Source organism: Cyrtonyx montezumae, unplaced genomic scaffold, assembly GCF_038088225.1.
Source record: "Cyrtonyx montezumae isolate F1298 unplaced genomic scaffold, pur_monq_1.0 scaffold_10, whole genome shotgun sequence".
NCBI lineage: Eukaryota > Metazoa > Chordata > Aves > Galliformes > Odontophoridae > Cyrtonyx > Cyrtonyx montezumae.
In genome coordinates, this window is record NW_027071826.1 from 57652350 (window position 1) to 57664209 (window position 11860).

Sequence of the window (11860 nt, forward strand, 5' to 3'; positions counted from 1 at the left end):
AAAAATACAAAAAAAGGGAAGAAATAAGGAAAAAAAAAAACCAATTTTTTTTTTCTTTTTTTTATAATAAAAATGTTGAAAACCCCACTGCGAGGCTTAGATAGGGGGGGTGGGGGATGGGGGGGGGGGTGGCCCGGTGCCGGCCCCGCCCCGCGCCGCCGCGCTGCGCCGCACCGCATCACCGCCGCCCCCGCGCGCAGCCATTGCGGGCAGGCGCGGAGCTGCAGCCGGAGCCGCGCACCGTCCGGCCCGGCCCGGCCCGGGCCCCGGGGACATGGTGCGGGAATGGCCCGCGCCGCCGACACCTTCCCGCTGCACCGCCTTGTGTGGCACAACCGGCACCAGGCGCTGGACAGTGCCCTGCGCTCCGGCACGGTGCGCGCCGGGGGAGGGAGGGAGTGGGGGGGGGAGGGGGAGGTGCGGGCACGGCACCGGGCATGGCACGGCACCGGGCATGGCACGGCACCGGGCATGGCACGGCACCGGGCATGGCACGGCGAGGGATGCGGGACTGCGAGGAAGCGGGGGTGCCGGCGGTACAGCTGGTAGCGGGGAGATGTGGGGAAGCGGGGTCCCCGGGGCTGGGGGCGCCGGGACGCGGTGCGGGGGGCATCGGGGGACGGGGAGAAGTAGGGGCGTTTAGGGACAGGACTTGGAGGTGGGGTCTGCGGGAGCTGGGGGTGAGGGCGTGGGAGAGCGCGACTGGCACCGGACCCGGGGAGGGGGGGGGGATTGTGGGGGGCGGCCGGGGTGACGGTGCACGTGCCCCAGCACGACGTGGAGCTGACAGACCCCCGCGGGCGGACCCCACTGGAGCTGGCCGTGTCCCTGGGCCACCTGGAGTCGGTGCGGGTGCTGCTGCGGCACAACGCCAACGTGGGCCGGGAGAACGCCAACGGCTGGACGGGTGTGTGTGCACGGGACCGGGGCGCGGGGACGCTTGGCGGTGCCCTGCTGATGGTGGTCCCCTGCCCCGCAGTGCTGCAGGAGGCGGTGAGCACGGGGGACCCCGAGATAGTGCAGCTGGTGCTCCAGTACCGTGACTACCAGCGGGCAACGCGGCGGCTTGCTGGCATCCCCGAGCTGCTCAGCAAGCTGCGCCGGGTATGGCTGGGTGTAGGGAGCAGTGGGTGGGCACCCCTGGCGCCAGCGAGCCGTGGCACTAGGTGTCACACCTGGCACAGGGCACCTCCATCAGCAAGCACCCACGGCACCGGGTACCCCTACACCCAGCAGAAGCACCCCCTGTCCTCGGAGCACCCCAAGCGCCGGACAGCCCCAGCACTGGAGTCCCACCGTGGGGATTACGGGGTGCAAAGGCAACTGGAGGGACCCTGGCTCCCCCATCTCCCCCAGGACTCCCTGTTTTTTCCCCCTCAGTCCCTTTCCCAAGCTCCCCAAGGGGCCCCACAGGCTTCCCCGCCTCTCAGCAGGGACCTCCACACCACGGCCCTCCATGACCCCTTCGTCTTCTCCAGGCCTCTGACTTCTATGTGGAGATGAAGTGGGAATTTACCAGCTGGGGTGAGCAGGGACAAGGATCGGGACGAGGACGGGGATGGGGTCGGGTGGGGGGTGGCTCTGACTGTTTTGCCACTGATGGGTGCCCGCAGTGCCTCTGGTGTCCAAGGTGTGCCCCAGTGATGTGTACCGTGTCTGGAAGCGGGGTGAGAGCCTGCGGGTCGACACGACGCTGCTGGGCTTTGAGCACATGACCTGGCAGCGGGGCCGCCGCAGCTACATTTTCAAGGGAGAAGGTTTGGCTCCAGCACCCCACCCCCCCCCCCCAAAAAAAAAAACCAAAAACAACAACCAACCAACCCAGGGATCCCCCACGGAGTCCCCGGGTGCTCCCAGAACGCAGCGTCCCCCAGGCCTGCTCTGCGTGCTGCAGAGTCCCAGGTGCCAACTCCATCCCCTTGTGCAGAGGAGGGAGCAGTGGTGATGGAGGTGGACCACGACAAGCAGGTGGTGTACACTGAGACGTTGGCCCTGGCCCTGCATGAGCCTGACCTGCTTCTGGCGGCCATGCAGCCCTCGGAGGAGCACGTGGCCGGGCGGCTGACGTCACCCATCGTGTCCACACACCTGGACACCAGGAACATCGCCTTTGAGCGGTGCGTGCCGCGGGGCAGGTGGGGCTTGGAGGGCTGCTGGACGCAGGGCTGGCACCAACCTCTGCCTGCACATCCAGGAACAAGTCAGGGATCTGGGGATGGCGGTCTGAGAAGATGGAGGTGATCAGCGGCTATGAGGCCAAGGTGCAGCTGGCAGGGTGGAGATGACCCCATCCCGTCTGCATTCCATTGTCTTCCCTATCCTCATCCCCATCACAATCCCATTCCGTTCCCTTCCATCTCCCTCCCCGCCCCCGTCCTAACTCATCCCATCCTATTCCCTCCCCAGCTCCATCTCCTCCCCATCCTGTCTCCATCCATCCCAATCCCCGTCCACATTCCCATTGTCGCCCCATCCCCATCTCCATCCCATCCCGTCCCCAGCCCACCTTGTCCTCTCCTGCAGGTGTACAGTGCCAGCAACGTGGAGCTGGTCACCAAGACCAGGACAGAGCACCTCTCGGACCAGGACAAGTCACGCACTAAAGGTGTTACTGCACTGCCCACCCGGGGCAGGTACTGCGTTGGGACGGTTGCCCTGTGCCCACCCACGCTGGGTCTCTCCCCACAGGCTCCCGCACCCCCTTCCACTCCTTCCTGGGCCTGGCACAGCAGCACGGCACCCACAACGGGGTGAGTGGTGGGCAGGAGGGCCAGGGGGCAGCACGGGGCCGTGCTGAGCCGCGTGAGGCCACACCCCCCAGGCACCCGTGCCCGCAGCCGCCAGCCCCACCAACCCCACGGCCATCACCCTCGAGGAGTACTTCGACCCACACTTCGACCTGGAGGCACGCAACATCGGGCGCCCCATCGAGGTGTCCAGCAAGGTGCAGAGGTGGGCGCTGCGCTGGAGGGCACGGGGGGAACGGCGGCGTGCCCGTGCCCACGCCGCTGCCCGCGCAGGTTCAAAGCGACGCTGTGGCTGTGCGAGCAGCACCCGCTGTCCTTGGCTGAGCAGGTGACGCCCATCATCGACCTGATGGCCATCTCCAACGCACACTTCGCCAAGCTGCGCGACTTCATCACCCTGAAGCTGCCCCCCGGCTTCCCCGTCAAGATCGGTGAGGGCGGGGATGGGGTCTGAACGGAGGAAGGGGGGGGAGGGGGGGGGGGGGGGCTGCTGACCCGCCGTTTCCCCCCAGAGATCCCCCTGTTCCACGTCCTCAACGCCCGCATCACCTTCAGCAACCTGTGCGGCTGTGACCAACCGCTGGGCTCCGTACGGGTGTGCAACCCCGCTCAGCCCCCCGGAGCCAGGGCGGCCGGGCCCGGAGGTGGGGATGGGGCGGGGTCCGGGGGGGTGGGGGAGGAAAGGGGGGAGGGGGCCGGGGTCACAGCGCAGACGGGAGGAGGATGGGATGAGACGGACTGAGGATGGGGATTGGATAGCGTGAACGCGGATGGATGGGGAATGGGGACGGGGTGAGGGTGTCGGAGGGGCAGCGATGGGCAGAGCAGAGACGGGGATCCCCCTCGGAGAGATGCTGGGGGTGCCCGGGCTGCAGGATGGCCGTTCCCGTGCGAAGTGGAGCCGGCGGTGTTCGAGGTGCCGCCGGGATACACGGTGCTGGGCGCGGGGCGCGGAGAGCCGCTGCGGGACGAAGACGACGACCTGCTGCAGTTCGCTATCCAGCAGAGCCTGCTGGACGCCGGCACCGAGACCGAGCAGGTGGGACCGCTCCCCCCAATCCGCGGTCGGACCCCCCCCCCGCATCGCGGCCCATCCCATCCTCCTCCCGCCCCCCCGCAGGTGACCGTATGGGAAGCGCTGACCAACGCCCGCCCGGGGCCGCGCCCGCCGCCCTACGACGAGGAGCTGCAGCTGGAGCGGTGAGGCTCCGCCCGCGGGGGGGGATAGGATGGGGGGGGTGGGATGGGGTGGGAAGGCGCTCCGCCCGTTCCCGTCGAGGAGGGGGCGGTGCGGTGCGGCGGAAGGAGCGGGGCCGGGATGCGCGTCCGAGGGGGCGCGGTCACGGCACTGTCCCGCAGGGCGCTGCAGGAGAGCCTGCTGCTGCAGGCGGGGCCCGGCACCGCATCCCCGGGCGGGCCCGGCCCGGGACCGAGGGACGGCGGGACCCCCCCCGCCCCCCCCGGCTACGGCAGCTTCGCGGAGCAGCTGCGTTTGGCGATGGCGCTGTCGGAGCGCGAGCAGGAGGAGCGAGAGCGGCGCCGGCGGGAGGAGGACGAGGAGCTGCAGCGCATCCTGCGGCTCTCGCTCACCGACAAGTAGCGGCACCGGCACCGGGCAGCCCCCGCCGCGCTCCCCCGGCTGCGGGCAGCGCGGTGCCGACGGCGGCCCGGGACGCGGGAGCGGCCCCGTGCCGTGGTGCTCCGGGGACGCCGTCGGGGCGGGAGTCCCATCCGATGTACGCGGACGTATACAGAGCTCTATCCACAGCCGCGTGTGGCCTCTGCCTGGGGCGGGAGGACGGGGCCGGCGGAGATGGGGGGGGGCGGCCGTGGGGCGGGGCCCGGAGGGTTGGGCGGCACTCAGGGCGGCCCCGAGGGCGCTCCCCTCCCTTCTCACCAAAGTTCTGCCCCGTGCTCCCTTCTTCCCCCCCCGCCCTCCCAACTCTCCCCATCCCGCGTCGCTCGCAGGGGAAGTCCCGGGCGGGGCGGGGCTGTGCCCGCTGCCGCTCCCGGGCCGTTCCGTTCCGTGCCCGCTGCGGGCGGAGCTGCGGCGACGCTTCCTGGAGCGGGACATGGCGCTGGTCACCGTGCGGCGGGCACCGGGCAATCCCCGGGCTGCCCCCGTGGTGAGTGCGGCCGGGAGCGGGCGGGGGGTCCGGAGGCGCCGTCCCGTCGGGCTGGGGTAACCCCAGTTTTGTTCCCCCCCCCCCCCCGCACCCAACTGCGACCGCGATCACCGGGCAGGGCCCGGCGTGGGAGGAGGAACGGGGGGACGGGATCCCCTCCCGTGCCGTCCCGGCGCGACGGGACCCCCCCCCCCCTCGCCGTGCTCGTGCTGCAAACAACGCGGGGGGGGAGGGAGGGGATGGGAGGGGGAGGGGATGGGGGGGGGGTCCCGTCGCGCCCGCCCCGCCGTCAGGGCAAGATGTGCCGACGGGTCGCCATACTCACTCTCCCCTCGTGCTTTGCAGGAAGACGATGTGCCCAGGCGCGGCCACTTGCAGCGGCGGTGAGATGGGGTCACGGGGCACCGGGGTTAAAGGGCTCCTGGGGTGGGGGAGGCGGTCCAGACCCGCTCACAGCCCTCCCGCCCCAGGCAGAGCTTCGCGCTGGTCCGGGGTGCTGCCCTGCTGCTGCCCGCAGAGGAGCTGCCAGCTGCCGGGCCGCCCCCGGCTGTGCCCCCTGGGCAGCAGGAGCGGCACCTCCAGCTCATGATGCAGCTGCTGAGAGCCCAGGACGCCATCCAGCTGGTGGGGCCCACGGTGTGGGGCGGGGCTGGTGATGAGACAGGATGGGGATTGGGTTGGGGATGGGATGGGGTCGGCGAGGAGCGAGGAGGCCGACTGGGATGCGGATGGGTTGGGGATGGCGAAAGGGGTAGGATGGGGGGGGGGAGGATGTGTGTGCTGATGGTGGTGGGAGTGGAAACGGGGCGGGGGTGGAACTGGAGTTGGGGATGAGGGACATAGATAGGGTAGAGATGGTGGTGGGGTTGGAAGAGGATGGGGATGGGAACGGCAGCGAACTGGGCACAGAGACGAGCCTGGGATGGATGGAAATGCACCGGGGTGGAGATAGTGATGGGGCTGTGCTGAGCCTGGCAGTGGGACCCCCCCCCCACTCAGACCCCATCCTCAGGCGGTGCGGCTGGAGTCAGCGCGGCCACAGCGGGTGCGGTACCTGCTGGTGGTGAGGACAGAGGACGTGGGCGCCGAGGGACAGACAGCATTGCTTGGCGTGGACTTCCCACGCGAGGGGTGAGCAGAGCTGGGAGGTCAGGGGGACAGGGGGAGGTCCCACTCTGACCCCCGCCCACCCCAGGGCCGACCGCTGCACCCTGGGCATGGTGCTGCCCCTCTGGAGCGACACCCAAGTCTTCCTCGATGGCGACGGGTAAGTAGTGGATGGGACCTGCTGGGAGGGGTGGGGCAGGAGTGCCCACCCTGAGCCACGCACATCCCCCGCGGTGCCCAGGGGATTCAGCGTGACATCCGGGGGGCAGACACGCATCTTCAAGCCCATCTCCATCCAGACCATGTGGTGAGCCTGCACGGGGACGTGGGGGTGTGTGCCTTACCACGGGCAACGCCGTGGATAAGGAGTGGGTGGTGTGCAGGGCCGTGCTGCAGGAGCTGCACCGTGCCTGCGAGCTGGCAGCCCAGGGCGGGCACATCCCGGGGGGCCTGGCGCTGGCCTGGGCACAGGAATATGTGGCGGCACTGGATTCGGAGCAGAGCTGCCTCAACGAGTGGTTGGCCATGGCCGACCTGGAGTCCGTGCGGCCCGGCTCGCCCCTGCCCACAGAGCCAACAGAGAGCGTGGTGCGGGCCCTGCTGCGGGACGTGCTGACCTCTGCCGAGCTGGAAAGCGTCACCTCCAAGGAGGTGAGTGCTGGGGGGGGACCAGGAATGGGCACGGGGATCCCGTCACCATCCCTCACCACCCCTTGGTGGGTGCCAGGTGCGGACAGAGCTGGAGAGACGCATGGGGCACAGCCTGGAGCAGCACAAGGACTTCATCGACAACGAGATGCTGCTGGTGCTGGCGCAGATGGACCGGGCCTCGCGTGTCTTCCCACACATCTACCTGGTGGGCATGGGGTGGGCTGTGGGGTACGGGTTTTCTCGGCCGTCCCAGAGTGTCACCACCGTCGTAGGGCTCCGAGTGGAACGCAGCCAACCTGGAGGAGCTGCAGCAGAACCGGTGAGCGCGGGGGGGGGGCGAGCTGTCCCTGGCACAGGGACAAGGGCACGGCCTTAACGCCCGGTGCCCCACAGTGTGACCCACATCCTGAACGTGGCACGGGAGATTGACAACTTCTTCCCAGCGCTGTTCACCTACATGAACGTGCGGGTATACGACGAGGAGACAGCACAGCTGCTGCCCCACTGGAATGACACCTTCCTTTTCCTCTCTGACATCAAGTTAGTGGGAACGGGTGCTGGGGGGTTGGGGGGGGGGTTGGGGGGGGCGGGCATCTTGTTGGCTTTGGGGACACTGGGGCACTGATAGCACTGAGGATGAGATGCCTGTGGGGCACGGGGGACCCTGGGGGCTCCGAGAGCACTGGAAGGAGTGGGAGGGGAAGCGTCCTTGGAGAGACATCTGGGGGGGGGACACAGGGGGCACTGGGGAGTCACAGTGAGGTTGCACCCCAGGGCCCGCGGGGGCCGGGCGCTGGTGCACTGCCGCATGGGGCTGAGCCGCTCGGCAGCCACGGTGCTGGCCTACGCCATGAAGGAGTTCGGGTGGTCCCTGGAGCGGGCACTGCAGTACGTCCGGCGCTGCCGCCCCGGCGTGCAGCCCAACCCTGGCTTCATGCGCCAGCTCGACTTCTACCAGGGCATCCTGAACGCCAGGTGGGTACCACGCGTGTCGGTGGGTACCACGCGTGTCGGGCAGGCACGCCGCCCCTGGGGGCTCAGAGGAGGAGCCTGCGGGAGCCCCGACCCCTCGGGCAGGGTGGGTGACCGCGGTGCCCGTGCGGCAGTCGGCACAGCAGCTTCTGGGAGCCGCAGGCGGGGGAGCGTGGGGAGCCCGAGCCGGGGCGGGCCGTGCCTTGGGATGACGACGGGGGCCCGCGTCCGTCCCCGCCCGCGTCCTCCCCACCCCCCGAGGAGGACGGCAGGCCGGGGCCGGTGGGGGCCGCCCGGCGTCCCCGCATCTCCCTGTGTGCCGTCATGCGGAGCATCAGTCAGATGGAAGCCCCCGAGCCCCCGGGGGAGCCCCTGGGTGGGCAGGTGAGCGCTAGGGGACGTGGAGACATCGGAGGGGGGGGGGAGGGACACCGTGGGGCGCAGCGGCACCGTCGGGGCCCCCTGTTCCCGCAGGTGTCCGAAGGCAGCCGGGGGCTGGGGGACGCCGGGGGCCCGGAGGCAGACCCACCAGAGCCACGGTCCAGGTCCCGGCCCCGCCGCGTGGTGCGCCAGGACAGCGTGGACGCGGACCGCGACCCGGAGGAAGAGCGCAGCCCCACGGAAAGCCCCGCTGCCCCATAACCCACGTCGGGCGGCAGTACCGAGAGGCGGGGCCTGCGAGGGACCGCTCTTCGGGGACGCGGCACCGTCACCGGCCCGGGAATAAAGCTCGAGAAGGGGCGGCCGCGGTGTGTGCGCCTGGGAGCGGTGGGGCGGCGCCGTCAGAAGGGCCCCGACGGAGCGCGCGGCCGCGCACTACAGCTCCCGGCATGCCGTGCGCGCCGCCGGCTCTCCCCCCCCCTCCCCCCGTCGCTCGCGGGTACTGCCGGGAAATGTAGTCACGGCGACGCGGAGCCATCTCGTGAGCGACGCGAGTGGGCGCCTTCCCGTTGCTGTAGGAACACAGCAGCTCACCGCTTTATTCCTTACAGCCCCTCGACGCCGCGTCCTCGGAGCCGCCGTCCGTCACAGGCCGTACTCGTGCCATAGGCTGCGGGCACAGCGTGGGCTCAGCATGCCGCCCCGGCCCCGCGGCCCCCGCCCCGCTCCCCCCCCGCACCTGTAGGTGACGGCGGGGTCGTCGCCGTGCTCCAGGAGCGCCTCGCGGACCGCGTCCGGCGGGCAGAGCCCCAGCGCCCGCGCCCGCTCCCAGCGCTGCAGCCGCGTGATGCCTGCACGGAGGGACGGCCGTGAGCGGGGGGTGGGGGGGGGGGGGCGACGGGGGGGAGGTGGGGAGGGGCTCACCGCTGCAGGGTCCGTACTCCCAGGCCAGGTCGAAGCTCCGCAGCATGTCCAGCAGGTGGCGGGGGACCCGACGGGGCGCGTCGGGAGGGTCCCGGGCGTCCTCCGGCGCGGGGCGGGGGTCGGCAGGCGGGGCCGTGCCGTTCCCCCGTCCCCGCCCGTCCGCGCCGTGCCCGCGCCGCGCTCCGCTCCGCCCTTTGCTTTCGGTGCGTGCCCGCGCCCGGCGCCGTCGCGGGAAGGAGTCGGTGATCCGCGCGTCGCCGTCCATGCCCTGCGGGGCGGCTCCGGCTCCGCTCGGCTTCCCCGGCCCCACGGTCGCCCCCCGCCGCTCCCCCCGGCCCGGCTCGCCCCGCTCCGTGCCTCTCGCGTCCCCGCTCGCCAGCACCGCCCGTCCGTGTGACCGCCCGCGGGGCCGCTCGCTTTCGGTTTCGGTTCGGGTGTTTTTCTGCTCGGCTTTGGGGGTGTGGTTTTCCTTGAGCGTCGTTTTGATCTTTTGGACTTTATTTTTTTGGTCGGCCGGGTGGTGCCGTCTCGGTTACTCGGTTCACTGGGGCTGTTTTTCTGACGTTTTCCTTTCGCCGCTTTTTGGTGGCTGGCTGTTGGTCGCCGCGTTCACGCTTGCTTGCTCGGTTCGTCATTAGTTGTCAGTGTCTGTTTTTTCTTTTTTCCAGTTTGTCTTCGCGTGTCGCTGCCCTCCAGCTCCTTTCTGTGGGTCTTTTTGGTCCGTTTCCCTTTATTTGCATGCTTCTCCCAGGGGGGGGCACTCAGAGCGCAGCCCTCGCCAGGCCAGGGTTATGCAGCACGAAGCGGCACAGCCCCGGCAGCCGGCGGTGCCCCAGCTCCTCCTGCAGCCGCTGCATCCCCCGGTTCCCCGTGGCCGTGTGCCCGTACACCGGGAAACCACGGGCGTGTGCCCGCCGGGCAGCCACGATGGTGAGTGCCCGCATGAGCCCGCGGCGCCGCTGGGCTGGCACCGTGTAGCCGTGGGCTCCCGCCCCAAAGCCGTCGCTCAGCACCCAGCACAGCGGGTCCCCAGCCGGGCCCTGCAGGCACAGGTGTGGGAATCGCTGCAGCAGCTCCTGCAGGTAGCGCCGGCTCCACGGGTTCCCCCCATACGGCCACGTGGAGTCCAGCAACTCCACGTGTGCGGGGCTCAGCGCACCCAGTTGCACATCAGGGTCCAGCCTGCAAGGCGGCGTGGCCGTCACTGGGCAGCGGGATGGGATGGGGATGGGACGGGGTTGGGGATAGGGATGGGATGCAGCAGGAAGGGGCAGGGTTTGGGTTAGGTCGAGCTGGGGTTAGGCTTAAGGTTGTGGTTGGGTTAGAGTTAGGGTTAGGATGGGGACGTAGCCGAGGCTGGGGAAGGGATGGGTTAGGGTTAGGGTTCACGTTAGAGGTAGGGTTGGGATGGGAATGGGACCTGACCATGGCTGGGGCCGGGGACACGTATGGGATGGAGCAGGGACGGGTTAGGGTTGGCGTTGCTTCCATTTTGGATTGGAATTCGGATGAGGAGACGGCCACGGATGGCTATGAGGTGGGGACGGATGAGTTCAGGACGTATGTGGGATGGGGCAGGGGTGGGTTAGGTGTAGCACTGGGTTTAGCCTTAGAGTCAGGGCTGGGGTTAGGATGGGAACATCACCGCAGTTGGGGATAGGATAATAGGGACGTATACGGGATGACACGTGAATGAGTTGGGGACAGGGCAGTGGGCAGGAATGGGATGGGGTATAGGACAGGAACTGGAATGGAAACAGGATGAGGACACGGAAGGTGATGTGAACAGGCTGAGGCTCACTGGGGCTCTGGTAGAGTGCTGGGGTCAGGGTGCAGGTACGTGTAGTACTCGGTCACCTCCAGTTCCACACCCTTGGCCAGTGCGATGTCCTGGGACACCGTCGCCACGCCGTCCTGCAGCCCTGGGGACAGCAGCAGCAGGGGCCCCGCTCCCCCATGTCCCCACACTGCCCCGGTTCCCTGCCCTCCACGCCCCGCACACTCCCAGCACCACCGGTTCCCAACAGCACCTCCACCCCGTGCTCCCATCGCCCCTCATCCCACCGCTATCCCCACGGGGTCCCCACAGCCACCGAAGATGTGGAAGGCGGTGTCCCAGCGCAGGCAGCCCGGGCTCTCCAGCAGCGCCCGGTAGGCGCCCACGTCCCGGTAGAAGGCGCTGTTCAGGTTCCTGTAGCTGTCGTTCACCGGCGCCTGCGGGGCAGGATGCTGAGCCCCCCTGGCGTGGGCTCAGCCCCTCCCCACGTCCCCTCTGGCCACCTCTCCTCTGCGCCGCGCCAGCACAGCACCGAAGTCGGGCCAAGTGTCCACCACCACCTCAAAGTCGCCGGGGTTGCCACGGTTGATGTTCAGCACAGCCCCGTACACCTGCAAGCCCCGGCACTGTGCAGCCCTGCCCACAGCAGCCGTGACCTCCCTCCTCCCGTGGCAAAGACGGGGCCAGCTCACGGCACGGTTGAGTGATGCTCGGCAACGGCCCAGCAGATGTGGGTCCCAGGGGTGTCAGGGAGGGGAAGGAGCGGCCCGCGATCCCCGTGGTGGAGGGGCAGCTGCGGGTTGCTCACCGGCAGGGCTCGGGGCAGGCTGCTGCGCAGGGCAGCCTCCAGGCGCTGCAGCCGGGCGGGGCACGTCAGGATCCGCATGGCCCTGCTGGAGAGCAGGCAGTGGTGGGACCCCCCCGGGCACCCTGTCCCCGTCCCCATCGCCTTCGCTCACCCTGCAAGCGCGGGTCCCTGCGGGCTGCGGGCAGGCGATGTGTCCCGGGGCTGCCAGTGACCGTCACGGGTAGGTGAGTGCCCCTTGGCCAGAGCGTCCCTGGGGGCAGGAGGTGGGCAGGCTCCGTCCCAACAGGCACAGGGCACGTGGCATCCCGCTGCCTCACGTGTCCTCAGTGTCATCTAGATGGTGACAGGGACCTGGGGATCCCCGTGC

The 11860-nt window shown here is 69.6% G+C and overlaps 5 protein-coding genes across 9 annotated transcripts in view; 2 read left to right on the forward strand and 3 right to left on the reverse strand.

Moving 5' to 3' along the window:
* The window catches only part of PATL1 (PAT1 homolog 1, processing body mRNA decay factor), a 66791-nt gene that overhangs the window by 10076 nt on the left and 44855 nt on the right, over window positions 1–11860 (reverse strand). The gene's annotated exons all lie outside the window — the stretch shown is intronic.
* Window positions 204–4381, forward strand: ANKRD13D (ankyrin repeat domain 13D). Of its 4 annotated transcripts, XM_065755476.1 has the most exons (15): window positions 204–375; window positions 772–907; window positions 980–1104; window positions 1479–1524; window positions 1614–1757; window positions 1928–2117; window positions 2195–2261; window positions 2524–2605; window positions 2689–2750; window positions 2822–2952; window positions 3021–3178; window positions 3260–3391; window positions 3623–3786; window positions 3868–3947; window positions 4107–4380. In XM_065755476.1, exons 1-15 carry the CDS (start codon window positions 286–288, stop codon window positions 4345–4347), a joined length of 1848 nt encoding a protein of 615 aa, XP_065611548.1. In that variant the 5' UTR covers window positions 204–285; the 3' UTR covers window positions 4348–4380. The 4 variants fall into 4 exon arrangements, with proteins under 4 accessions (XP_065611548.1, XP_065611547.1, XP_065611546.1 ...); XM_065755475.1 differs by having other exon boundaries at window positions 772–1104; window positions 1895–2117; window positions 2838–2944; window positions 4107–4381; XM_065755474.1 differs by having other exon boundaries at window positions 772–1104; window positions 1895–2117.
* On the forward strand, window positions 4762–8245 carry SSH3 (slingshot protein phosphatase 3). The gene is made up of 13 exons (XM_065755625.1): window positions 4762–4873; window positions 5219–5256; window positions 5344–5497; window positions 5886–6004; window positions 6069–6140; window positions 6222–6287; window positions 6364–6631; window positions 6708–6836; window positions 6904–6950; window positions 7025–7171; window positions 7406–7606; window positions 7738–7987; window positions 8078–8245. Exons 1-13 carry the CDS (start codon window positions 4820–4822, stop codon window positions 8243–8245), a joined length of 1713 nt encoding a protein of 570 aa, XP_065611697.1. The 5' UTR covers window positions 4762–4819.
* POLD4 (DNA polymerase delta 4, accessory subunit) lies at window positions 8573–9341 on the reverse strand. 2 transcript variants are annotated; one of them, XM_065755773.1, is made up of 3 exons: window positions 8909–9338; window positions 8724–8835; window positions 8573–8654 (listed from the first exon to the last, which is right to left on the reverse strand). In XM_065755773.1, exons 1-3 carry the CDS (start codon window positions 9171–9173, stop codon window positions 8630–8632), a joined length of 402 nt encoding a protein of 133 aa, XP_065611845.1. In that variant the 5' UTR covers window positions 9174–9338; the 3' UTR covers window positions 8573–8629. The 2 variants fall into 2 exon arrangements, with proteins under 2 accessions (XP_065611845.1, XP_065611844.1); XM_065755772.1 differs by having other exon boundaries at window positions 8573–8835; window positions 8909–9341.
* On the reverse strand, window positions 9665–11665 carry GLYATL3 (glycine-N-acyltransferase like 3). Its single transcript, XM_065755775.1, has 6 exons — window positions 11645–11665; window positions 11494–11575; window positions 11189–11296; window positions 11002–11122; window positions 10710–10830; window positions 9665–10090 (listed from the first exon to the last, which is right to left on the reverse strand). Exons 2-6 carry the CDS (start codon window positions 11569–11571, stop codon window positions 9670–9672), a joined length of 849 nt encoding a protein of 282 aa, XP_065611847.1. The 5' UTR covers window positions 11572–11575; window positions 11645–11665; the 3' UTR covers window positions 9665–9669.